Here is a 22,726-nt window from a genome sequence, read left to right on the forward strand (position 1 = left end):
CAGTATTTTAAGCTGCTTGGGGAAAATTTTCGAGAAAATCATAGCCAGCCGTCTTACAGCACACTCTAAAGACCACAACATCGTGCCGAGCTTCCAATTTGGGTTCCAACATAACCTCGGAACCACGACCCACCAAATGAATCGACTCACGAACACTATAAAAAAGCAACGCCACATAAAAATCTGGTCACATTAGGTCTAGAAAAGGCCTTCGATACAGTTTGGCACGAAGGGATTGTTATATAAAATGATCCGTTATAACTTTCCCTCCAAACTCATCCTTTTAATAAGATCATTTCTACTAAATAGATCTGGTTCAGTCCACCTAACATCCTGTAGAATCTTTCAAACCCCTTGCTCGTCTGCCACAAGGTAGTGTACGTTCCCCAATACTATTCAATATATTTACTTGTGATATACCTAAAATGAAACGAGTCAAAAGATACGCTTTTGCCGATGACGCACGATTCGACGTGCTGTACAAACCATAAATTCAGCAAACTTTTTGTGATATTGTCTCCATTGAGGAAAAAGCAAACCTTATACACTGTAATACAAGATGCGCTTTTCATTTTAAATGTGATGAATACAAACAGCAGTAATAAAACCACAATACCCTTTTGACCTTTGGTCACTTTTTAAACCCTTATAAATTGTCCCACCGCCCGTGTGTTTCTTCAATTTGCTCCCACACCTTCCCATCCAGTTCGTCTCCAGCACGGCTTAAAGCTTGTTCGGTAGCTCGCACCGCTCTAGAAGATTTTTTAAATCGACCATCACCTGGTGGAATGTTTGCTGAAACTTGTGGCCGCTGGTGACGGTACTGTCGCGGTACGCCGAAAAGATTGCCCAAATGCAATCCTCCAGCATGGTGTAGAAGCAACCGTAACCATCCATGCACATCGGTGCAACGTAGCCACAGTTGATCGTGTAGCCGAGCGTGCTGGTGGACAGAACGAAGTTCCCACCACCGCCACTCTTGCTGTACAGCGGATCGTCGTACAGCTCCGGAATCGGTATGCCGCTGTCGTACGCGGCACACCACAACCCGAACAGATGCCGATCGATGCCATTCCCCTTTCTTGCCTCGTTCATAAGCTCCATCTGTCTGCTGGCGGCCAGCTTGAACAGTTTCGCTTTTTCGACGTCAGTCGCGCTCGAACTCTCCATCGCCTCCAGGAACCGGACCGCCTCAATGCTGCACGAGCGGCAGGTCTCCGTACGCCCTTTGTAGTACTGGCGCATCATGGCCGTTTCGTAGGTCGGGGCAAAGGTTCCATGCAGCCGGTAGTAGGTGAGCAGCAGTGCCGTTTGCACGTACGCATCCGGATGGATCCTGTGCTGCTTCATGAACGCTTTCCCATAGTCCTGGAACTGATCCATCGAAACGACAACGCAGTTTTGCTAGCAAAGCGAAACCCAACATGGTTAGAGCATTTTCCTCACGATTTTGACAGGAGCAACTGCCACTTACCATTTCATCGATAACGGTTGCCATTCGAGCGATTTCTCCGCGCAGCGTGTCATCCAGATCGAAAATCAACTCCTCCGGTAAGATTAAACTCTTCGCCGGAACGTCCCAATCCGGTACACCCTCCTCCGCGATGCTCATCATGACGTACAGACTGATCGACATCGAGATCGACCCATCGTAGCAACAATGCTCACCGTAACAACCCATCTGGCCGTTCTTGAACGCGATCGTACCGCAGCTCTTGTCCGTCCATTTGGAGTGTATATCGCCGGTTAAGGCCAGCTGTGCCAAATCCGAATAGTTTTTCGGGCAGTGTGTATCGAGTATCATCAGCGCGACCGCTTGCTCGATTTCGCCCACCATGCTCTTATTGCGTGACGAAAGCTCTACCAAGTGTTGGCGGTTGCGAGCCCACGACGTACGATCGTCATTCGTTAGGGCCGGTACGCCCGCATGCCGGACACTGGTACCTTCCACCCTCACCTGGATCTGCTGCAAAGTGAACAGGAAATCTTGCGGCCGCAACGGCTCTCCGTCGCTATCGAGACCGGGAATTTTAAAGATGCGCCCGCCGTACAGCACAATGATGTGCGATGGGCAGGGACCTTCCCTTTCCGTCCGGAAGTAACTTTCCACTTTATCCATTTCAAGCCCGGGCGTTCTGACGGTGTTGTACAGTCGCCGATACAAATCGGCCGAAAAAACGTTTTTCTTATCGGCGCTGGCGATGGGTCGCAACCGTTCCGTACGCAGCAGCTTCCAGAACACCATGTTGTGGTGCAAACAAGTGGCGGGGCCTTTGAGAAAGTTTTCCGGGATCGCCTCCAGCCCGACGGCATCCAGCAGCAACGGTTGCACCATCACACAGTAGGGAATCAATGCCATGCGCAAGGTGCAGTACGCGTAGTCTTCCCACCATTTGTCGACCTGTGAATGAAAACGAATTGATGAGAGTGCGTGAATTGGCCATTCCATGTCCGTTCGATAAACCTGAAGCGAATCTCCTTTCAACCGTAAAGAAATGCAGACAAATGCTAATACATCGTTTCGTATGTGAGGTTTATTTTAGCAATTAATCATGCGCCATTACTCGGTGAAAAAAACCCTTTTGTCTAGAGCCAGTTAAACCCTCTTTCTTACAGCATCTGTGGCTCCTTCAGCTTCTGGAAGTGTTGACGGATGGCGTCACGCAGCTCGTGGTTGAAGTGGGGACGTCCCTGCTGCGCCTGACCGGCAAGTGCGGCCTGCACCTGTTCGCGCAGAGCGGGCGAAAGCCGGGCCAGGAACTGCTCGATGTGGGATTGCTTCAGCTGTTGGAAGTGTTGCTGCATCTTCACGCGCAGCTCCTCGTCCGCATGCGGCACTGCACCGGTGCTGATCCAGTTCTCCATCAGCGCACCGACCTCTTCGCGCAGCTCCGGCGTAAGCATGCCGAGGAACTGCTGGTACTTCTGTTCGGCAAACTCGCGGAACCGCTGGTTCTCCTGCAGCTGTACCAGCAGCTGCTCCCGGACCTTTTCAAAGAATGCGTCCGACGGTTTCTCGCGGTTACGGATCGCCGTCTCCAGCTCGGCACGAATATCCTCCGGTACCATGGCCAGGTATTGCTGCAGCTTTTCCCGCAGCTCAGCGTTCGGGCGTGGACGGGCCGACACGCCGACGACTACCGCAGCTAGGGCGACTACGATGCTTGCTAGTTTCATGGTTATTTGCACTGTTCGCTGTACTTCACCTGTGCCCTACCGAGCGGCTGGTAGCAGCTTTTTATACTGAAAAATCTTTCCCATCCAGTATCTTTCAAGAGCAAACATTTTCATTAGATAAATTCTCTTGTCACGCGCGATGTATCTATCTTGGCGCGCACCGATTTCCGGATGTGAGTCACCAGGCCAGGAAAACCAACCACATTAAGGCAACGCGCAGGCAGGCTTGTTTACAAACGACCACAGCCCCCTCTGGCAGGGATGTTGGTTTTTCCCGTGTCACGATGGCAAACAGCAACATGGCAAAAAAAGAACGTTGGCTGAGCACTCCGCCGTAGCACACCGGACAGGTGTTGATGGTTATCAAATGTCTTATCAAACAACGAGGGGCGAGTGCCTTCGCTTGTCGGCGAAGGAGACCACCATTGTGTCGTCTAAATTGTCTCGTTACTCGTCCAGCAGCGGTACCGAAAATCGGCATTCGAAATGGGGAAACACAGCATTCGGTGCTGTATTCTGCTGGCTGTGTATCTCAGTGCTCTGGCGGCGACGGCGGAACAGCAACCCATTTTCGACAGCTCCGAAAGTACCATTTTCGACTGTATCGCTTCAGCAGACTTTACAAACCAGAGCGGTGGCGCACTCTCGAGCGAGTGCCAGCAAGCGTTTGAAATCTACCTTCCAGCGCAAGATAACATAGTGCGATTTTTAACTCAGTTCGAGGACGATGTGCAACTGCAAGCACAGGAAGCGCTCAGGGCTGCCTTCGTCCGCATGCTGCGTGACGACGAGAGTGTGCGCGAGCTGAGCGGTCAAAGTGAAACGGCATCTGCCGGCCGAATACCGGACAGCATTCCGACCGAGCTGCGGCATGAAATCCTGAAGCACATGCTGAACGGCAAACGATTCCGTGCATCGCCGGTGCTGCGGGCCAGACTTCACAGCATCCGCAACCTGCTGCTAAGCCAACAGAATTACGCAGCCGCGTACTGGATCGAACGTTTGCTCAAACTTCCGGACGTGCATCAGCATACCCCGCGGGACAGGAGCGATACTGACTGAACTTTACACTCGGCACAACGCGGACGATTTGTACGGCTCGTGACCCACTCTTTATCTTGCCTGATTAAATATTCGCGAAAATATATGACTTTCGTTTCTGCGCAAGATAATAAACGGACGGCTGTGTGGTGAAGCGCCAAAATGAATGATAATACACATACGCACGGACACAAGCTCGCACACTTACCCAATTTTTTTCCTTCGCTGCCTTCTCTTCCAGAATCGTCTGCAGCTTCGCACCAACGCCCTTGCGGAAGGTCTCGATGATTTTTTTCGTATTTTCCAGCTCTTCGGCCGTCCCGAACGGTTTCAACGATTCGAAATAGCGCTTGAGCGTATGGTCCAGCTTTGGCAAAGGCAACGCGGGGCGGTCTTCATCGTAGCAAAACGTACTTTCCGTGCTATCCGCCGGAAGGTAGTAAATGCTCTCCCGATTCATCTTTGTTGTGATCCGCCTAATGGGCGCTTGAACTGTTTCAGTGTTAGAAGCGGCAGCGCTGGTGGTGGTGATGGGTTGACCGCGGTGCTACACTACAGTTACGGTACGGATGTTTACATGCATAGAGCAACGACCCCGAGCTATTGACTAAAGCAACCGAACACTTTGCTCCACACTCCAGCGTATCACATTTATCAATCAATAGTATCCCCACTCGTACCGCACCGCACGCCAACGATCGCGATTGAACTTTGGAGCCCGGTCCAGCTGGGTCGAAGAAACAAGGCGAACTCGTTTGGTGTTTTGTACACCCAACGGGAGAGCAAGTGCGACGAGCGTATGCGACGCTGTGCAATCACAGCTTGCTCAAACCAAAACATTACAACTGTCACTTTGACAGTGCCAGCCTACGTAGGCCGACTGCTACACCACGTTCCGCAAGCCTTGCAAAAGCATCCCAAGCAATGAGGAGCACATCAACTGAAACGGCGTTTCGTGTTTTCGATTTTATTGGTAGCTTCTTAGATTAGGTTCTCCTCCGATCGAATGTATTCACCGATGTCCGCTTGATGAAAGCAAACCGTTACTAAAGGATCGGCCATTTTACAGTCGTTGGTGGATTTTGCCGCCACACCAAACCCGAGCGGAACGTCACTCATCGACATCACTATCACGCCCTGGTAGATGGGAGTGTTTTCGGTGATCCGGCCCATGCCCGATTTCGATACGTTGTTGCCGTACAGGAACTGCTGCTCGGCCGCCGGTTTTAGCCAGATTTTGTACTGCGCGTAGGGGGCCAGGTATGCGAGCGCCGTAATGTGCAGTATAAACTTGTTGCCCTTGGTAAACTTGCCGAAGCACGTGCCTAACGATACCAAATTTTCCCTCGGTACCGTTTCTGCCAGTTTCAGAATTTTCTCCGACATGTAGTACACGCGGGATTTTAGCTCGCGAAAGCAGTACGTACCATCGGTACGATCAATTAACAGCTTTACATTCGTGCCAATGCTAAAAGATAAAAAAAAATCGTATTACTGCCGGCGTATGTGTGGCACCTCCAACGAACCGGTACACCCGCGAATACTTACTATTTTGATAGTTTTTCAAACAAAACTTTTGTTTGCAGTTCAGATAGTCGCTTCATTGTTTCTTTTGGGTAGGGTTGGCTTCAGTTTGATAACAAAAACGCACTTGGAAAGCAAAAGTTGTTCCGAAAAGCACGCAGTTGGAAGCACGTTGCACGTTGTTTACGTTTTGTTTTGGTCCGACATGTGTGGGAAAAAGGTTGGGTCATTTGCAGTAGTTTGACAGCTGACAATATAGGATGTTTGCAAACCTTGAAATGAAAGTGAAACTTTTCTGAAAAATAAAATTATTATTTTATTGTTAAAAAAATGCTTATTTTATATTACAATACATCATGTGAACAACAGAGGAATTTTTCAATAATAATGCTTTAGATTCTGATCATTATGTTTTTCCAAAAAAAAAAATCTCATCAGCATGCTCACCTCGAAATGTTTCATAGTTGAAACATTTCATTCAACATTTTGGGTCACGAACGGTAGAAAATGTTTGGATAAATTTATTTAAATTTTAACAAAAAAAATGTTCTAACAGTCAAATACTGTAATCAAGCACATTTTTGGATAGATTTTAAAATTATCAACATTCCAATGAAATATTTGCCTAGCCCAGGATAAGAAAAATACCATCCAACTGGGAGAAATTTAAGTCAAGACTGCCAGAAATTGAAGACCAGGACAACTCAATTGAAACGCAATAATATCCATACCCACATAACCAAAAAGCGATATCCGACCTTACTACGACCTATATACGGAGTCGTATATGTAGACTTATATGTACACTTACAGCAGTAATTAACAGACTTCGTGGATGAAAAAAAAGCGTGCCATAATTATAACAAACAATCCATAAATGTGAAATGTTTCATTCACGGTCCTGAAAATTTTCAGCGGAGTTTTGAAACGTTTCAAGCAACCACTTTTTAAATGAAATAAATCAACAATTTAAATTATTCGTTCAAATTTTTTTTGACTTTTATTCGTTGACTTTCGATAAGTTTTTTGACACAACAATCGAACACATCGAAGCTATGCTTTTTCTCCTTCTTACACTCGTTGCGCGGGCAAGACACCGTCGAAAGAATAAAAAACAATACCTACATTTCATGGTAATTTTCACCGACTAGAACTAGAAGAAGAAGCGATATGGTCTTCTACGTCGATGGCAGATGTATCGTCGATGGCAGATGTATCGTCGATAGCAGATTCAACCACATCTAAAAATTAATGAGAATATCAGCACATGAATCACAATTTCATCTAATCCTAGAGGACAAATAGAAGAAAGACTAAAACTTCCCATGAACAGTGTGGTCAAAGGTTGACACTCCGACAGAATCGCACTGTTCTCCGAGTGCTGCTAATTGCCTTTTGCTTCTATACAAAATGCCATTCTTTTTCAACAACAAAACCTACACCACGCAATATGCACCAATGCACGCCTACAATTGTCAATTGACGAAGCAAAATTTGTCAAAGCATTCTTCGATGAATCAAAATGGCAAGCAACTGAACGAATTTTGAAAAAAATCTCAAAGCTGATGAAATCATTCACAAATCAGTTAAAAGGTGAAACATTTCCAGTAATTTCAGAAATATTTCAACAATTTATTTTTCTGCCATAATTTTTTTTTACCGACATGAGATAAAATAGCACGTCTCGGAACCAATTTTCCTTTAAGACCACAAAGTCGGATAGTCAGTACAAGCTAAAACCTACCGACTTATATCAGACTTTGTGGTCGTAAGGAGGTTATGTGGGTACCGATACTGCGCTAAACAGCGACAATGAAGAGCTAAGAAACATTCGTAGAATTTTCTTTTCCATTAATTTATTTACTTTCAGATTCGCGGGGCGGGCAAGGTACTTTAAATCATCGGTAAAGTACATTTCTTCGTTGGACGCCAATTTGTTGTTTAAATGTTATTAGGCCATACTAAAACATGTGTGCCCTTACAGCTAAACTCTAACCATTCTTGGAACTCTTTCGTGATACTAGTAATTAAATAATAATGTTATTGCCGCTTCCAGTTACGTTCGTTTGCGTGCTCTTAAATAATACCTACGTCGTAGGTATACCTACACATTCGTTTGAATCTTCGCAGAAAATTGATACATTTACGTGGCTTTCGAAACATTTGTTAAGGTTTGACAACATTTTTCAAACTCGGTTTCGTTGGCCGAAGACAAAATAATAATAACATCCCAACAGAAGCGAGCTCACGAACTGTGCAGTAGGAATAGTTGGGAATGGTGGAACGCAGCGCATCGTCCGGCAATCTGGCACGTACTTATTGTTTCAATTTGCTTAATACTGTTCGCAATAGTTGACAGTAATGGGTTACTCGCATCGCGCTGTCTTTCCCATGCCGTGACGCACGGCACTAGGCGCTAATCACTTCCTTTGGTTTATAGGCACGCTGCTTTAGCAGATCGTCCAGATGCTCTTCGCGATAGTACACCACAAAATCGGCCGGCGACAAGCCTTCGAAAATTGCGCAAACACTCGGTTTAAGGTTGTAGAAAAACAATGGCTGATCACGACGGGCAAAGTCTTGCGTTATGCTGTCGATTACGGTGGCGGCAGTAAAGTCGGCTCCGTACACGTGCGAACAGTCGATCACTACCGGTAGTGACTGGCGAATCGATTGTTTCGTTACCAGATTGCGAACGTAATCGACCGAGGGGAAGATCAGACACCGATCGGGAGTGATGATCAGATATTCGGCACCGCCAGGACTCTGAGGGAAGGAGAACACGATAGCGCATTAGATGGCTAGCAAATGAAAGCTGATCCGATTGAAACTTACCGTTAAACGTTCAACGGAAATCTTTGGTCGAGCGGCATGGTACAGAATAAACACGACGTTCAATCCCACCCCAAACAGGATGCCCATTTCCAGCGGCAGTGCCAAACAGGCGATGAACGTTCCTAGGCCAGGAATCAGATCACTTTCTGTAAGCAAGAAAACAGTTTCCCATTATGCATCGTAACGCATCTTACCGGAAGGCAATAAGGTTCACCAAACATCACACTCACTTTTGGTCCTCCACATGGGTTTCACTACCTTTACCTCCACCATAAACACAACTGCCGCTATAATGACGGCCGCCAAGGATGCCTTCGGAATGTAGGAAAAGTATGGCGTGAAGAACAGCAGGGACAGAACCACCAGTCCCATCGTATAGATGTTGCCCATCGGTGTACGCACGCCGGAAGCATTGTTGACCGCACTGCGGCTCAGCGAACCCGTACCGGGGAATCCTTGCACGAACGAGTTGGCTATGTTAGCAAGCCCGATGGCGATCAGCTCCTGTGTGGCATCAACAGGCTTTCCATTCGCTGTGAAAGAGTAAAGGAAAGACTCATTACAGCTTATCCGTTTGGTTTGCGAGGGAATGTGTTGCACACTGCACTTACAGAACGCTTTGCAGATCGCAATGTTCTCCATTAGCGCAATCAGTGGAACAACGATCAGTCCCGAACCAAGGCTCGATACCATATCCATAAACGATTCTGCCTGGCCGCTCATGGTTTCGTTTGCCGTAAGGGAAAACGGTGGAGCCATAAGCGTGGGCAAACCCGGCGGGATGTCTCCGATCAGTTTGAACGGTGCCGCGGCGGACGATTGGAAAGTGTAACCGATGGCGCCGCACACCACTACGAGGATCGCATTCCTGGAGGTACCGATCAACCACATCACTTTGTTTATGATCCGATGGTTCTTCGATTTAAGCTCATCGTCCGCCGGTCCCACTTTCAGTCCGGCAATAATCTACAACGAATGACGGTAAAGCGTTGATTAGCAAAAGCACAAGCTAGTGCACTGAGAACTACTTACTCTCATGATCAGCAGCACAGCGATACAGGTGAGTCCGAGGAACGTGTCCCAGACCTGCACGTTATGGATGTCGTTGAAAATGTTTCGCCAAATCTCGATGAACGTCGTGCCTTTGGCCGAGATGCCCAGCACGTCCTTCACCTGCGACGTAACGATAATCAACGAAACGGCTGAGGTAAAGCCCGACGAGACCGGTCCGGACACAAAATCGACCAAAAATCCGAGCCCCAGTATGCCCATCATCAGCTCCACCACGCCCGAAAGGAAGCACAGCAGTATGGCTTTTCCAACGTTTCCTCCGGCCGTTTGGAAAGTGAGCAGCGAAGCTATGGCGGTCGGTCCCATCGGTACATCCTTGCAGCTACCGAACACTATGTACACGATGCAACCGAGGAACGATCCGTAAAGTCCGTACTGGAAGAGGGATACGAAGTAAGGTGAAAACGCGGTCCAACGGTCGCGACCGGTACCGGCGAAGGTACCAGGTAAACCATACTAACCGCTGCGGGAACCCCGGCAATACCGGCGTAGGCAAGCGCTTGCGGTATTACCGTCAGGCCGACGGTTATTCCCGCCACTAAATCCCCGATCGCATCCGTGGAGTTGTACCTGGGAAGACGATGTCATTTGAAATAAATAACCAGTTTCTGTTTACGATCAGGTTTACAGCAGCAGGTCGGACAATTTCGGGATGGGATTTACGAGGAACCCCGTATTGCACGTGCTCTGTTGCCATATCTACTTACTGCGGTAGCCATCGTAGAATGGGCAAACGTTTTTTGATCATCTTCTCGGAGAAGGCACTTTTAGCCTTTCGCTGGAGCCAAAGATGTAGTTGCCCTGCCTGATCATCGCCCGTAACCTTCTTCCCACTGTCGGACACTGTACAGGATGGAAATGAAAATAGGATTCAATATCTGGATGCGGTACAGATGTTGGGTTGCCTACTTACGAATAAACTCGTTCGAACCGCGTAAACCACCGTGCGGTTCGCCATTGTGCGTCGATATGTCGATCGTTGAGCAGCTGAGGGCTGCGTTGTCGTACGAACCATCGTTCGGACCGCTGATCGTATGGATTTGGGTCTTCATCCTCACCAGCCGGCAGTTGTTGTCACCTGCAACGTAAAGCGAGATCGGTCGAGCTAATCAGCATAGGCAAGGACGGTCGTATGCGGGCCGCGAGCTACCGACGAATGAAACGTCGGTCGATACGGCGGGCGAGTTTTATTGCAACGCCTGCAACAGTCGCACGATCACAAATACGCACAAGCACATGTTTGGCGGAGGATACGAATTCGTTAGGCAAATTTCCGTTACGGTCCGCTCTGCTAACCATCTGGTGTGATTTCGGAGGCCCGTTTCCCTGCCCGCCGAAGACAACAACAGCGGTGGTTGTTTGTTTTGGGTGCTGCAACGATTTTGTTGTTGCCATCGTTCAACTGTTCACACCTACAATTGCGATCACCAAACACTGTGTCAGTGACCACCATTTTGCTTGCGTCTCAAGGTAACAAGGATTCACTGATAAGTGGATCACGATTTTGTTTTTTCTCTGCGTAAATAACGATCAGTAGTGGAACGGTTAAGCCCTCTCTTTTTTTTGTTCGATCTTCATTAGTCACGATTCGATGGAGGGGTTTGTGGTTCTGAAGCATATTAAGGATGAAGATATCAACATACTCTCTCTTCGGTCAGAAGATGATAAAATCATAAGCTAATTCCGATCGAAACACACCGTTACGCATAATCGGGATCACAAACGACATCACGGTACGACACCACTCGTGTTTGGCTAATACTAATAAGTGGCCATTGTTATTGACACTTAACAACCTACCGTTAAGCATGCTAACACGTTAACAAACCGCTGGTTTCACACCTGAACGATCAAGCACATACACGCCTGGCTTGTTTGAACGGAGTAAGAATGACGCACAAACGGAACCAAACTCCACACCGATTGGAAAATCTGGCGCTTTGTTTCGAATGAAAATTCACGATAAAAACCGTAACTAATTGGCAGGTTCGATTGTACAAAATTACATTGATTGAAGTCAATCACTAGCGAGTAGCTGGCCACCAGAGGCACCGAGTGCAGCTGACGTAAGTAAGCCACACCGTCCCCACACACGTGGTCGATCGGAGAGAATTTAAGCTTGGTTCATCTACGGTCGCTCCCGCGTTTCTGCCATCCGCAACGGCGTCGGGTACGGTTGTGATCGGTCAGATCGCACGGTAGGAAACTTAAATCCCAGTCGGCCATTTTTTTTGTTCCCCACAAAATCCCGCTGAATCACATCATGCTGGAATATATGTACCTTCACCAATACAAGAGCGCTTACACGGCGGGGTGCGTCTTCCTATGGTTTAAAGATGAAAGTTTCTTGTTTGAAAACTTTAAATGAAAACAAACCAATAAGAGAGAAAAAATCCAACTTTCAAGAATTAGAATGCACTTTTAGAACGTTAGCTGAACGAAACTGTTACGTGAAGTTAATTTGAAGGAACATCAACCACAGACAGCTGTTGCACTACTGCCTCACTAATCTAATAGTTTGAGAAAATCAAATCACTTCACCGACCAGTAGCGGAAAACTACTAGCCTTCCCATCTGGTGCGATTGTTACGTGAGATAGTTCGGATAGTGCTAACCTTCTATTATCTATCGCCCCAGACAAGCATGCAGCATATCTTCCACTGATCATGTACGATAGCGTGAAAGCCTTCTCGCCAGTGGCGGAAGATTAAAAATGCTAATCCAATCGTTTAATGGCGATTTTGTTCCCATCGACGAACGCCCTTTGATCGCGTTGCTTACACTGCAGTTACAACAATACCTCCGTACGATCGTTCTAGAAGTATCTTTAGAACGAGGTTAACAAAGGTAAGATATCATTCGTAAGTTCTGTTTACTTTTTTGTATTGTTGCCTCGTATTTATGTTACCTTGTTATGGTCGTACGGCCAATTTCTCACGACCGTTACGCGCAAACACTAACTGCTAACGAAGACCGGTTCTGAAACGCGCAGAATTAACAGTTGCTTGTTTTTGACAAACTGGTTCAATTAGCACCAAATACGTTCCCAAACCATAGACAAGCTGATCGGGAGACCTTTACGAAAAAAACAAAAAATCTATCTCGCACCAGGCGGCTCCATTGCTGTGACGTCAAGTCTGCGTATTTTTTTAAATGCGTATGTCCTTCGATGGCGTAGTATTTACAATCGTTGAGCCTTCGCTCAATAAACTCTCTTCCCGCTTAAGCTTGTACTGGTTGCACTTCACCAACATGAAGGATGTTTGTAAAATCGACCTTGAGTCACTTCCATTCCCAGCATCCTCCCAGTGCACCTATCAAAGTCCATCCTGTCCCAACCCATCAAAGTCCACCCTCGAGACATGCGTGCGTCCATCCTTATGGCTCTAGCTTCATTGTATTTTGCACGATAGCGATGACGTTTGGCGCACACTTTCTTGCCGCGCCGTTTTGAACTTGAGATGGTGGGTTCATCCGAAAAGCGGTGGAAACATCCAGTTCGTTCCAGTTGCTACCCGTCCCAGGCGGGCACGTTACGATGTCACGCGATACCGTACGGACACTCTTCATGCAGCCGACTGCTCGATGACCCTTCGCCAAAACAGGAACCGGTTTTCGGCTGAATCACCGCCCGTACGCACGACCGCACACTGCTTCCTGCTCGCTCGTATAGAGTACCGCTCATTCACTATCCGAACCGCCGGAAAGCAGTAAAACGGATACGGAAAGATCAATGGCAACAAGGGAATCCCTTTTTTGGGGTTGTACTCTAGCGGATACAAATTGTCGCGGAGATGCACGAACCCCCTTCCGTACCAACCGTTAGCGGGCACATTTGCTGTCGCGTGCACATTTGCAAAACCAGCCAGCCATTTGATACACATTTTATGCAAATCGATTCAACCGGACACGCTTCCATCAGTCGATCATGATCGTGACCGGACCCTTGCTAAACCCTTGCTAAAGGAATGGCGGTGGCGGTGGATCGAAGGGCCAATGTTGACGAGCTGTCGCAAGCCGTGGAAACTCCCGCCCACGATCTGGCCGCCCGTAAATCAATAGTACGCCGCCTCAGTAATGGAGTGCCGATCGTGTTTGCACTTTACGGGCAATAATAGGCAAACGTCTGGACGTGCAGGGCGGGTGGCGAAAGAATGATTTGCATATCGCTCGGCGCGCAACCTGCCCGTACCAGATTCTGTCCCGCACAAGCACGGTGATACACGGTGGGAACGGTTTCTCTTTCGGTCACAGCACCAACATGAAGCCACAGTCAGTCAGTGCAGAACGAGCATGGACGTCCTGCGCGGCTGATGGTGCGAAAATCTGTCAAGGGTTAGGAATGTCCGGGAATGACCACACCTAGGAGTTCTAACGCTTCCATCAATCCGGGGCACGATCAGCGGTTCCCTGCAGACTGGTGGGAGTTGGTGTCCCCAGCCGTTCCGGATAAAATTGATTATTTATGGCTGCTTGCTGAGCACACTAAGCTCACGGACCCTTTTGCCGTTTTATCTTGACTGCATGACCAGTTCTAGGGCAAGGTAAACTCGTCAGTTCCCACAGGGCCTAGGAAAGGTACACGAAACGAAAGGATGATTGTACGTCTGTTCCTACGGCATTAGTAATAAGTCACACACGTGCTAACAATGCCCTGCATGCTTTCGGAGTAGGAGAACCCTACTGAACAATACGATCGTATGGCAACGATAGTTTTAGCACATCGCGAAGGAAATCCATTCGAACTTTATTGGATAATAAATATTCTAGCGATTGAAATTGCATATTTCGAGCTGTTTGGTATAATTCTACGATTCAACAACAATCCCAGCACAAGGCTGAACCGAACCGTGCCCCCCATACCGAGTATTTATTTCCAAAAGAGGCCAAACCCGTCCAAAATTATCGAACTTGAACCTGTCGAGCAGGAAGTAGCCGCATCCGTTGGAGTGATGCGAAAGACTCCAGTAACGGTTTTCACTTTATAATCCAGCCACTCTCGTTTGACCACACTCGGATATTTGCATGATATTTCGTTGAAAAGTTCCTACCCCTTAGCGAAGAAAACGGATCCTGTTAAAAGTTGTTTACCCATTCTACTTGCTCGATGCGTCCGGACACTCTCCAGCCAAGGTTCTTCCGGGCGCTGGTATGCTACCATCTGCTATAATCACCCAACCGTATCAACCGGAAGCCCAATAACGGCGGCGACAGCACATCGTTCGTTTTTCGTTACTGATGGCACTCACTCCCTCCCTCTCCCTCGCGCAACCATTTGCATCGGCGATTAAAAAGGATTCACGGGCTCGGAGTCTATGGAAATGATCGATTTTGTCAGTTCCGTTGTAGCGCGAAAGGAAACAAGGCGCGCTCGATCGATGATGGCGGTGGAATGTGGTAGCCGCTATGCGTACGTAGCGCCGAAGCCATTGTACACGCGAAGGTTAGCCGCGTACGGGGTAGATTTACGCACAGCCAAGAATGGCAAAAAAAAAGTGTGGCTGCCACGCAATGCATCCCCCCGTTACCGTGATCTGCGCGCGGCGTGTGCATGGGATGCGCTTACTGGCGTTGTTGTGTGTGCGGTTGTTTGTTTATGTTTTTGTTTGTGCACCATTTACTGGACATTGTTGCGGTGGGCTGCTTTACGCCCGGTGAGCAGTTTTCAACCGACCTGAAGCTGACCTTTGTAACGTCTGTCTGCAGCAATAACACTTACGGAGGGGGGGGGGGGGGGGGGCGATGCCTATTTCTTACCCGCTAGCCTCTGCTGAGGCGAGACAGTAAGGTGATGTTCCTTATGGTGCGGGAACTCACAACCACCACGTTTAGTTGGTGAATATAATTATGCTTAATGGGCGAACAGAACGCACATCAAATCGAACTGCAGTTCGATGCCTTCGTTTGGCAGTGCTGTGCGCCATGCCGCACCATGCAAGGATTCTGATGAGGCCTAATGTGCAGTGGGCCGCCGGGCCAAACGGGAGCCCGATCGGCAGGCGTTCAATGTAAGATGTGTGGCTCTAAGAAGGTGGTTCACGATGGCATGATGCAACCGTGCGCGTACCAACCGATTGGTGCCAAACTGATGGAAGGGATAATTGTTTATGCGGCGCGATATATTGATACGCATCTGTAAGGTTGAAGGTACGCTTGCACCGATGACCACTCTAACCAATCGGGTAATGCGGCGCACTAACGCAAACGGATTGCGTATGATGCAGATTGTAAGTAAATGACGGCTGTCTAAATCGGGGACGTACTTTATACGTGTGCAACCGTATTACACCAACTTCCACGCTGATCATGTAACCGATGCCGATCTGCACGTGTGCGGGTACCGGTGGTAGAGTTCCTGCGGGTTACAGACATGGTACGTATTGGTCCTTAACAACGACTAGACTTCAACCATCTGATCGTTTGGCATCAGGCAATGGTGAAGTAGAAAATCCCCTTTCCGGTAAGCTCTGAACCTGAACCGTGGAGAGCTTAAGAGAACAGGTTTTTGTTTTGTGCACAACGAACGCGTGACGTGCTGGGTTTCGACTAGTTCCAGCCGGTGTTAAATTTCTCCAAACTCCCGATATGAACGAGATCGCGAAATTACGCCGGTGTGAACATCAAACAGGTTAAAGAGAGCATAATTGATTGCATCGGATGTTACAGACTTAAAATACATTTTACTCCACTGATTTATCATTCAAAGCAACAAGCTATAAATAAAATCGAAAGAAAACATAGGCGCGATCCCAAACTAGCGGTCGTGCACATGGCACAAACGATCGTACCCATGCTGCCGATTAAGATTAGTGGGCGACGAGGGTGTGCACGTGTTTAGCTGTGACACAAACAGCTCTCATTAAGTCGCCGGTCCTCAGTTCCTTCCGTCCGGAAGCCAGTTTTTTTCCGGCTGTTTTGCTGTCGTACTCCACCAATCGACACCCCCCCCCCCCTTCTGCTTACCATACGGTAACGGTAATTAATTGCCAGATACCAGATAATGGACGCTGGTTCGCTGGTCAGACGCAAGCTTCCAGCATCCATCAATACTAATGATTGTGTCAATTTGAAGTTTCAAATTCATCTCACGAATCTCGCGTCTCGCCTGGCATCGTTTGAGTTCACTATACTTTGTTACAAAACGGGCTGCAAGATTTGATTAGGCAAAGATTGTAAAATTGTCGCACTGAAGCAAGTAAACGCTCAGCAGGCAACAACTTCCAAGCAAGCTCAGGTGGCCCGGTGATTCGTTTAAAGCGGTCGATTATTTACACTCTGTTTAACATTCTCCAACTGTAGGAAAACAACCACAAAGCCATTTAGATGGCTATACAATGGGGACCGATTGCTCATTGCAATGAGTTTTTTTTTTCGTTTGTAGTATTTATTGCTGCCTGTATTTTCCCGCACGAGCCGTCCATTCCTGAATCCAGTGAATGGGGTTCAACGTTTCTGTCACCATGACGTTTGATCGGGCGGTGAAGCAAACGTGCGCGACAATGCAACTGTAATTGCACGCATTCCATCTTCATGATTCATCAGCAAGTCTTTGGATATTGTTGGAAAAATTAGGCAGAGCGTCACTCATCTCGTCTCACTCGTCTGTTATGGTGCGGTTCACCTCGATTTGGTCAGCTCAATTGACAAACTATAGGTGGAAAAGTTCATACCAGAAACCAGAGTAACAACCTGCTTGCTTCAGATGAATGATTGCTTTCTTACATTATTCAGCACCATTATCACACTGTTTTACGATTGCCAAGGTACTACGTTCAAGGTTAGCGACGGTTGACTATCGATGAAATTTCCCTTAAACGATCGGGGAAAGATTACGTGTGGCTTCCAGCTGATCTGGTGGCCGGCCGGCCTGCATCCAAAGCAAACCAGTTTGAAGGGAATTTCCCACCGACCGCACCGGTATGATTGGTTTGGACGAAACCAGAGTGGTGGGTTTTTTTTTAACTTTTCGCTTCATCAAACACATGCGCCTTAGAACGTGCCCACCATCATTAGCACATGGATTCCCCAATTTTACGGATAATTACACCCACAAAAACAAAACCACAAACGCGCCCGGGTAATAAGAATACTGTGGCTACCCACTTCCTTACTAACGTTCGAATGATTGTGCCTGCGGTGAGTGCACCTTTCAAAAAGTTTGCCCGCGATCCGCTCCAAGCCAACGTTCAGTAGGGCGAGAGTGCTTTATCAACAACAAAACCATCCCCGGTTTAAATTCAAATCCCGCACCCGAAAAAAACGGTTATTTTTTATGGGCCTCTAGCACGTGATCGCGCCACTGGCAGCGTTTCCCGTGCCAAATTACCATCTGATAGACGCGCTGATCGTTGTTGTTATGCTTTGTTTACATTCCTACCGCGCAAAACCGGTAGAAACCGGTAAACACCGGCTTGTCGTTTCCAAAACTACATCCATAAACAGTTACAAAAACATAGACACACACACACACGCTGAAAAAAACACCAAGATAAAACGCCTTTCAAATGCAACAACGATCGGCAGTGAACACTGGTACGCGTTGTTGTGGCAGCGAGTCGCCCACCGCCCACAGCCGCGTAATCCGTGTGTCAGTGTGTGTGTGTGTGTTTTGTGGAGGTAAGTTTTAGAAGCCATAAACGGTTGGTCCATCAAAATCATGTTCATCCGGCCACCACGTTACCGAACGATGGTCCGCACGGCCAATGGTCAACGAACCGTGGTGTCCGCCAAGTGCCGGCAACCGTAGGAGCTTAGGAGCAGCAGCACGTGACGAACGGGAATCCTTTGTGACCCGGCCGAAATCGAACACGCGGATCGAACGGTTTGCAAACTTTCCGATTTTCTGGCACAGTCTGGCACCGGACGGATTTGGGTTTTTTCTACGGTCGTTTAACACTACCACGCCGATTCAATGCACGCCGGTGACGGTCACATTAGAGTGCTGTAAAGCTTAACCCTAGGCACATTGGCCGCCGCCCCAGTGGCACGGTGTCATTAAAATATAATAATGTCGCAACGCTGACCATCACTTGAGAACGGGCTGCGTTTGTTCACGCACAGACAAATGGAACGAATCGACACGGCCGGTACGCCCTGCCTGCAGCAAACCATTGACCATCGGGCCCGGCCCCCCCTAGGAGTAGAAAAGTTTTTAGAAAGTAATTATGGCGCGTCAAGGCGTCGAAGGTCGAGACGTGTAATAGGCCCGCGCCAGGTTTGATGATAGGTGGCCCACCAGGTACCACCAGCAGCCCCAGCCTACCACCGAAACATCTTCGACGAGGTCACGTTGGAAGATCGAAGGGAGAAATGGCGCTGCGGTGCGTGATCCCACCGAACCGACTCGCACATTCGAAAGCTGTGCAAAGATGGCTGACATGTTGATTGAGTTTGAAACAGCAAATTATCATATTTGTTGTAGTGTGAAGGGTTTCTCGCGCACTGTATGAAACAATTATTCAATTCTATTGTTACGAGCACTAAGCAAGAAGGCAAGATCCGTCCGTGCCAGATGCAGGGCTGCTCAGTGGCGCAATAAATCGAAGGTGATCTGTAACGTTTTTGCTGCCCCGCTTAACCTTCCACACCTAAACCTTCGACAAAACAACTTCAGGGCCACAGAAAACAAACCGATTGATCACTTCAACTCACATGCAATCTCACAATCATCTTCTCAGGAAGTAAAGAAATTCCAAATACCGGCTTGCCAGTGGGTGGCGGCTAATGCAACGTCAGGGCTACGATCGGGCGATTGTGGCGTGGTATGGGCGGTATCATTAAATAAAAACCCATAGCTAACCGTGTAATGTAACCCATCATTTCATACGCCACCGTGTCTGGCACGGGTGTCTACATTTTCCCTTGCCAATCAAACAAATCCATTCCAGTTTACTGTAACTGGATGGTTTTGAATCCCAACTGCCGGATTGCCCAGCCTCGTAGGGGAATCCCTGCAAAAATGGTAATACATTGCTATGGTGTCGTCGTCGGCACGTTGAAATGCAAACGCCATGAGCCATGTGTGTGTGTGGGTCGGATTTTTGAATCAAAGCTTAATTGAAATTCTAATTAACACCTTTTTATGGCGGCGCATACTGGTGGATATTGTTTTCTTCTTTACCCCAAACAAACTCAATCTTCACGTACAATAAATTCGAGACGGTAGAATCGATACCTGTAATTTGCACTTCAAACTACTACCTCGTTTGGTGGTTTAATTGCTCTAGCTCAAACAGACATGGCTACCAGAAAGTAAGAAAACAAGAAGCAATCCACGAAACTCGAACAGGAAGCTCGGCACCCGAAGGTCGTCCATGATGATGACTGGATTAAGATATTACTACATTCTCTAACGGGAAACGCCGCTTAATGATGCAATTCGAATGGGCAAACAACAAACTGCACCACAATCCCCTGCCATGAACACACAAAACCTGTGGCGCTTTAGAAGATCAGCTATTTGTTTCATTGCTTCAGACAATTTTTTTTCGCTTGTTTGCGCTTGTTTCATACATTCTCACCCTTGCCGGCAGCCATGAAACACTGCTTCCCACTGCAAGTTCATGGTCATGATTCAACGCAATATCGCATCGCTGATATTCGGCCGTTTCGTGCACTTATTGCACTTATTGGCGGGAATTGTTTGCTTCAGAAATTTATAGATTGACTGCTTCATTTGCGCACATAGTAGTTTCCCTTTGAATCGTCATGTTTCTTGGCAGTTTATTTGAAATAATCGGTACGTTAATCATTAGCAACGGCTGGCTGATCTTCTTTCGACGATTAATGTACAGCACGTGTCGCGACATAATGGGATACATCCCGAACCGAACCCCCAGAGCGAGTTTTGGGCAATAAACTTTGCATTTCAAGGTGCACCAGACCGATTACAACCTCATTCCACGATGACACAGATGCGTTGGCTGTTGGCGCGCCTTATGCGTTGAGCAATCGGACGCTCCTTTACGAGTGTGATCTTCGGTGTGATTCGAACGTCAATCAAAACCCACGGTGTTGCAAAATTTGCTATTTTGCAAAACCGAAAACCCGACTGCCGCAACTCGAACCCATTTGGTTTGAGGAATATTCGGATTTCGATGATATGGCCTTAAGAGTTTCCCGCGAAATAGACACCCAAGTACACCAGGCGCCTTTCGTTCAAAGCTACCGATAACAAACATACGCTCCAACACGCTAGTCTTACAATTCGCTACAACTATCCAAATTCCATTCTGTCGCATCGGACGGAACAAGCAGTGCTCGCGTGAAGCAACCAGCAGCAACAGCAGCAGCAAAAAAAAGCGAATGAAACAGCTGATACAGCAGACCTTTTACAGCAAAAAAAAAACCAAAACAAATCAAATAAAAACAAACGAACAAACGTGTACACCGTGGCCTACAAGCACCCACTCAGGAAAGCTGAGGTTCCTTCCAACAATGTGTATCACCGTCGTCCCGGATAGGCGTGCGTGCTCACACGCGGAACGCACCTTTTCACTTTCCGACACTCTAACACCGCTCGCTGCTGCACTAACTTTACACTTTCAACTGAAGAATTACGTCGCCACTCGGAAGCCGCTGGACCGAATGGCAACAATATGCAATGTGATTGGACGGCAACCGATTCTAGCATTCAGGATCATCAGACACACATATACTTAGGCATATAAGACTCTACACTCACTTCACTGAGACGGGTGAGGCACAGGTAGCCAGGAACGACGTTAATCAAGGATCTGCAGCGGATCCGCAGCACAATGTAGCGTTCGCCCAAAAGTCGCCCACAGCCACGTTACACCCGGATCATACAGGGCAGGCTTGCCTTTCTTCACCCGGCCTGTACGCCACCACAGATTTTGAGCCACTGGTTCGCCGCAGTAAAGGCGAGGAAATCAACGTGTAAAACTAACCACCACTCTATGCCGTACGGTAAAACACTTCTGGTACAGCCAAGCTACTCGGCCGGGTGTGAAAGCGCGTTGCGTGCGGCTCTATCGCGATCTTTTAAACAACTGAACTCGCTCAGCTGGCGCGCGCTCGATCGTTGTCCAGGTGTGCTGCGGTTTTCGCCCGATGAATTTTCCAACCTTTGCAACCGCCGCTGCATGCCCGCCTGCTTTGCCAGTGCTCGCGAGACGATCGCTTACGATCGCCCGAAAGCTAATGCGATCCAACATCGGTAGGCGCTCCTGACCACCGGTCCATTCGATACAAAAGCTGCCCTTTTGGCGGCCCACCAGATTACATGATGGTTAGTGGGTTAAATTTTCATTGATTTTCATTTTATCACCGATTATGAAATGCACTTCAAATGCGTGCCTTCTCATCCGCGATGCGTTCGTTATCTCAAACACAAAAAAAAGGGTACAAACCGATCGACAAATCTCAACCGACAGCTCGTTTGTTCGTAAAATTCAATTCCTTCCGGATGCCTCGCAAGCGTAACTTTATTTTGTTAGAAAAAAAAAGATTGAGTTTTGCTGTATCACCAGCATTCTGCCTTACTATGCTGTTTTTCTTCTCTCTAATGTAGTTGTAGAATCTGCCAGCTTGGGAGTTGCATTCTCTACCGCAGGTCAGCATTTTGCGATTTTACGAGCAAATATTCTCAGAATTCAAAGCGATCGTACGAGGTGGCGCGTGCGACATAATTTTCGTTGAAAACCAAAACCCGAACCTGATCAAATTCGGTTGCAATTTCTATCGGTACCGGAAGTTGGCCGCGGTACCATCCGGTGCGTGAGCATTGGGTTTAAGCATGTAGGCACCTATCGTTGAGTTATGCGATGCACAGGCGTTTCGTTGGCGCCACGTGCTGGATGACATGCAGGGCAGGTGAACGGCAGCAGGCCAGCCTGTACGTGGTTGTTGGCGATCAAATGAAATCAACTCGCCGCCCACACGTGCTGCTCTACTATGGTCTTGGCTACGCACCCAGCTGGCATCACAATACCCGCAGTGATCATTTTCGTTTTCTTTTTCTTCGCAATATCAGCTAAAGAATTTCGATCGATCGTTCGAGTCATCTTTCACGTTTACACTCGGTAGTTTTTAATTAGTGCTCGTGCTAGAATGGAAA

At 47.8% G+C, this 22,726-nt stretch overlaps 3 protein-coding genes across 4 annotated transcripts; all 3 read right to left on the reverse strand.

Annotated features, from left to right (window-relative positions):
* Window positions 1-543: 543 nt before the first annotated feature.
* Window positions 544-5,051, reverse strand: LOC118508480 (peroxisomal carnitine O-octanoyltransferase). Its single transcript, XM_036048296.1, has 3 exons — window positions 4,427-5,051; window positions 1,475-2,401; window positions 544-1,404 (listed from the first exon to the last, which is right to left on the reverse strand). The coding sequence occupies exons 1-3, from the start codon at window positions 4,676-4,678 to the stop codon at window positions 724-726; spliced, it is 1,860 nt and encodes a 619-aa protein (XP_035904189.1). The 5' UTR covers window positions 4,679-5,051; the 3' UTR covers window positions 544-723.
* Window positions 5,052-5,162: 111 nt separating this feature from the next.
* Window positions 5,163-5,962, reverse strand: LOC118508481 (60S ribosome subunit biogenesis protein NIP7 homolog). Its single transcript, XM_036048297.1, has 2 exons — window positions 5,767-5,962; window positions 5,163-5,686 (listed from the first exon to the last, which is right to left on the reverse strand). The coding sequence occupies exons 1-2, from the start codon at window positions 5,820-5,822 to the stop codon at window positions 5,200-5,202; spliced, it is 543 nt and encodes a 180-aa protein (XP_035904190.1). The 5' UTR covers window positions 5,823-5,962; the 3' UTR covers window positions 5,163-5,199.
* A 1,624-nt stretch (window positions 5,963-7,586) lies between these two features.
* Window positions 7,587-21,661, reverse strand: LOC118508484 (sodium-independent sulfate anion transporter). Of its 2 annotated transcripts, none has more exons than XM_036048302.1 (9): window positions 21,332-21,661; window positions 10,562-10,726; window positions 10,356-10,491; window positions 10,110-10,218; window positions 9,610-10,023; window positions 9,189-9,543; window positions 8,808-9,110; window positions 8,578-8,723; window positions 7,587-8,508 (listed from the first exon to the last, which is right to left on the reverse strand). In XM_036048302.1, exons 2-9 carry the CDS (start codon window positions 10,698-10,700, stop codon window positions 8,152-8,154), a joined length of 1,959 nt encoding a protein of 652 aa, XP_035904195.1. In that variant the 5' UTR covers window positions 10,701-10,726; window positions 21,332-21,661; the 3' UTR covers window positions 7,587-8,151. The 2 variants fall into 2 exon arrangements, with proteins under 2 accessions (XP_035904195.1, XP_035904194.1); XM_036048301.1 differs by lacking the exon at window positions 21,332-21,661 and adding an exon at window positions 11,449-11,630 and having other exon boundaries at window positions 7,589-8,508.
* Window positions 21,662-22,726: the final 1,065 nt, after the last annotated feature.

Source organism: Anopheles stephensi, chromosome 2 (genome assembly GCF_013141755.1).
Source record: "Anopheles stephensi strain Indian chromosome 2, UCI_ANSTEP_V1.0, whole genome shotgun sequence".
In the NCBI taxonomy this organism is placed as follows: Eukaryota; Metazoa; Arthropoda; class Insecta; order Diptera; family Culicidae; genus Anopheles; species Anopheles stephensi.

What these genes read in the sequence shown, in the direction of transcription:
- LOC118508481 (XM_036048297.1), bottom strand. Translation starts at nt 5,822, where the DNA reads ATGAAGCGACTATCTGAACTGCAAACAAAAGTTTTGTTTGAAAAACTA. An exon ending in TTTGAAAAACTATCAAAATA is followed by an intron (nt 5,687 to 5,766) that starts GTAAGTATTCGC and finishes TTTATCTTTTAG; the next exon opens with CATTGGCACGAATGTAAAGC.
- LOC118508480 (XM_036048296.1), bottom strand. Translation starts at nt 4,678, where the DNA reads ATGAATCGGGAGAGCATTTACTACCTTCCGGCGGATAGCACGGAAAGT. An exon ending in CAGCGAAGGAAAAAAATTGG is followed by an intron (nt 2,402 to 4,426) that starts GTAAGTGTGCGA and finishes TTTCATTCACAG; the next exon opens with GTCGACAAATGGTGGGAAGA. An exon ending in CAACCGTTATCGATGAAATG is followed by an intron (nt 1,405 to 1,474) that starts GTAAGTGGCAGT and finishes TCGCTTTGCTAG; the next exon opens with CAAAACTGCGTTGTCGTTTC.
- LOC118508484 (XM_036048301.1), bottom strand. An exon ending in TGCGATCTGCAAAGCGTTCT is followed by an intron (nt 9,111 to 9,188) that starts GTAAGTGCAGTG and finishes ACTCTTTCACAG; the next exon opens with CGAATGGAAAGCCTGTTGAT. An exon ending in ACCCATGTGGAGGACCAAAA is followed by an intron (nt 8,724 to 8,807) that starts GTGAGTGTGATG and finishes TCTTGCTTACAG; the next exon opens with AAAGTGATCTGATTCCTGGC.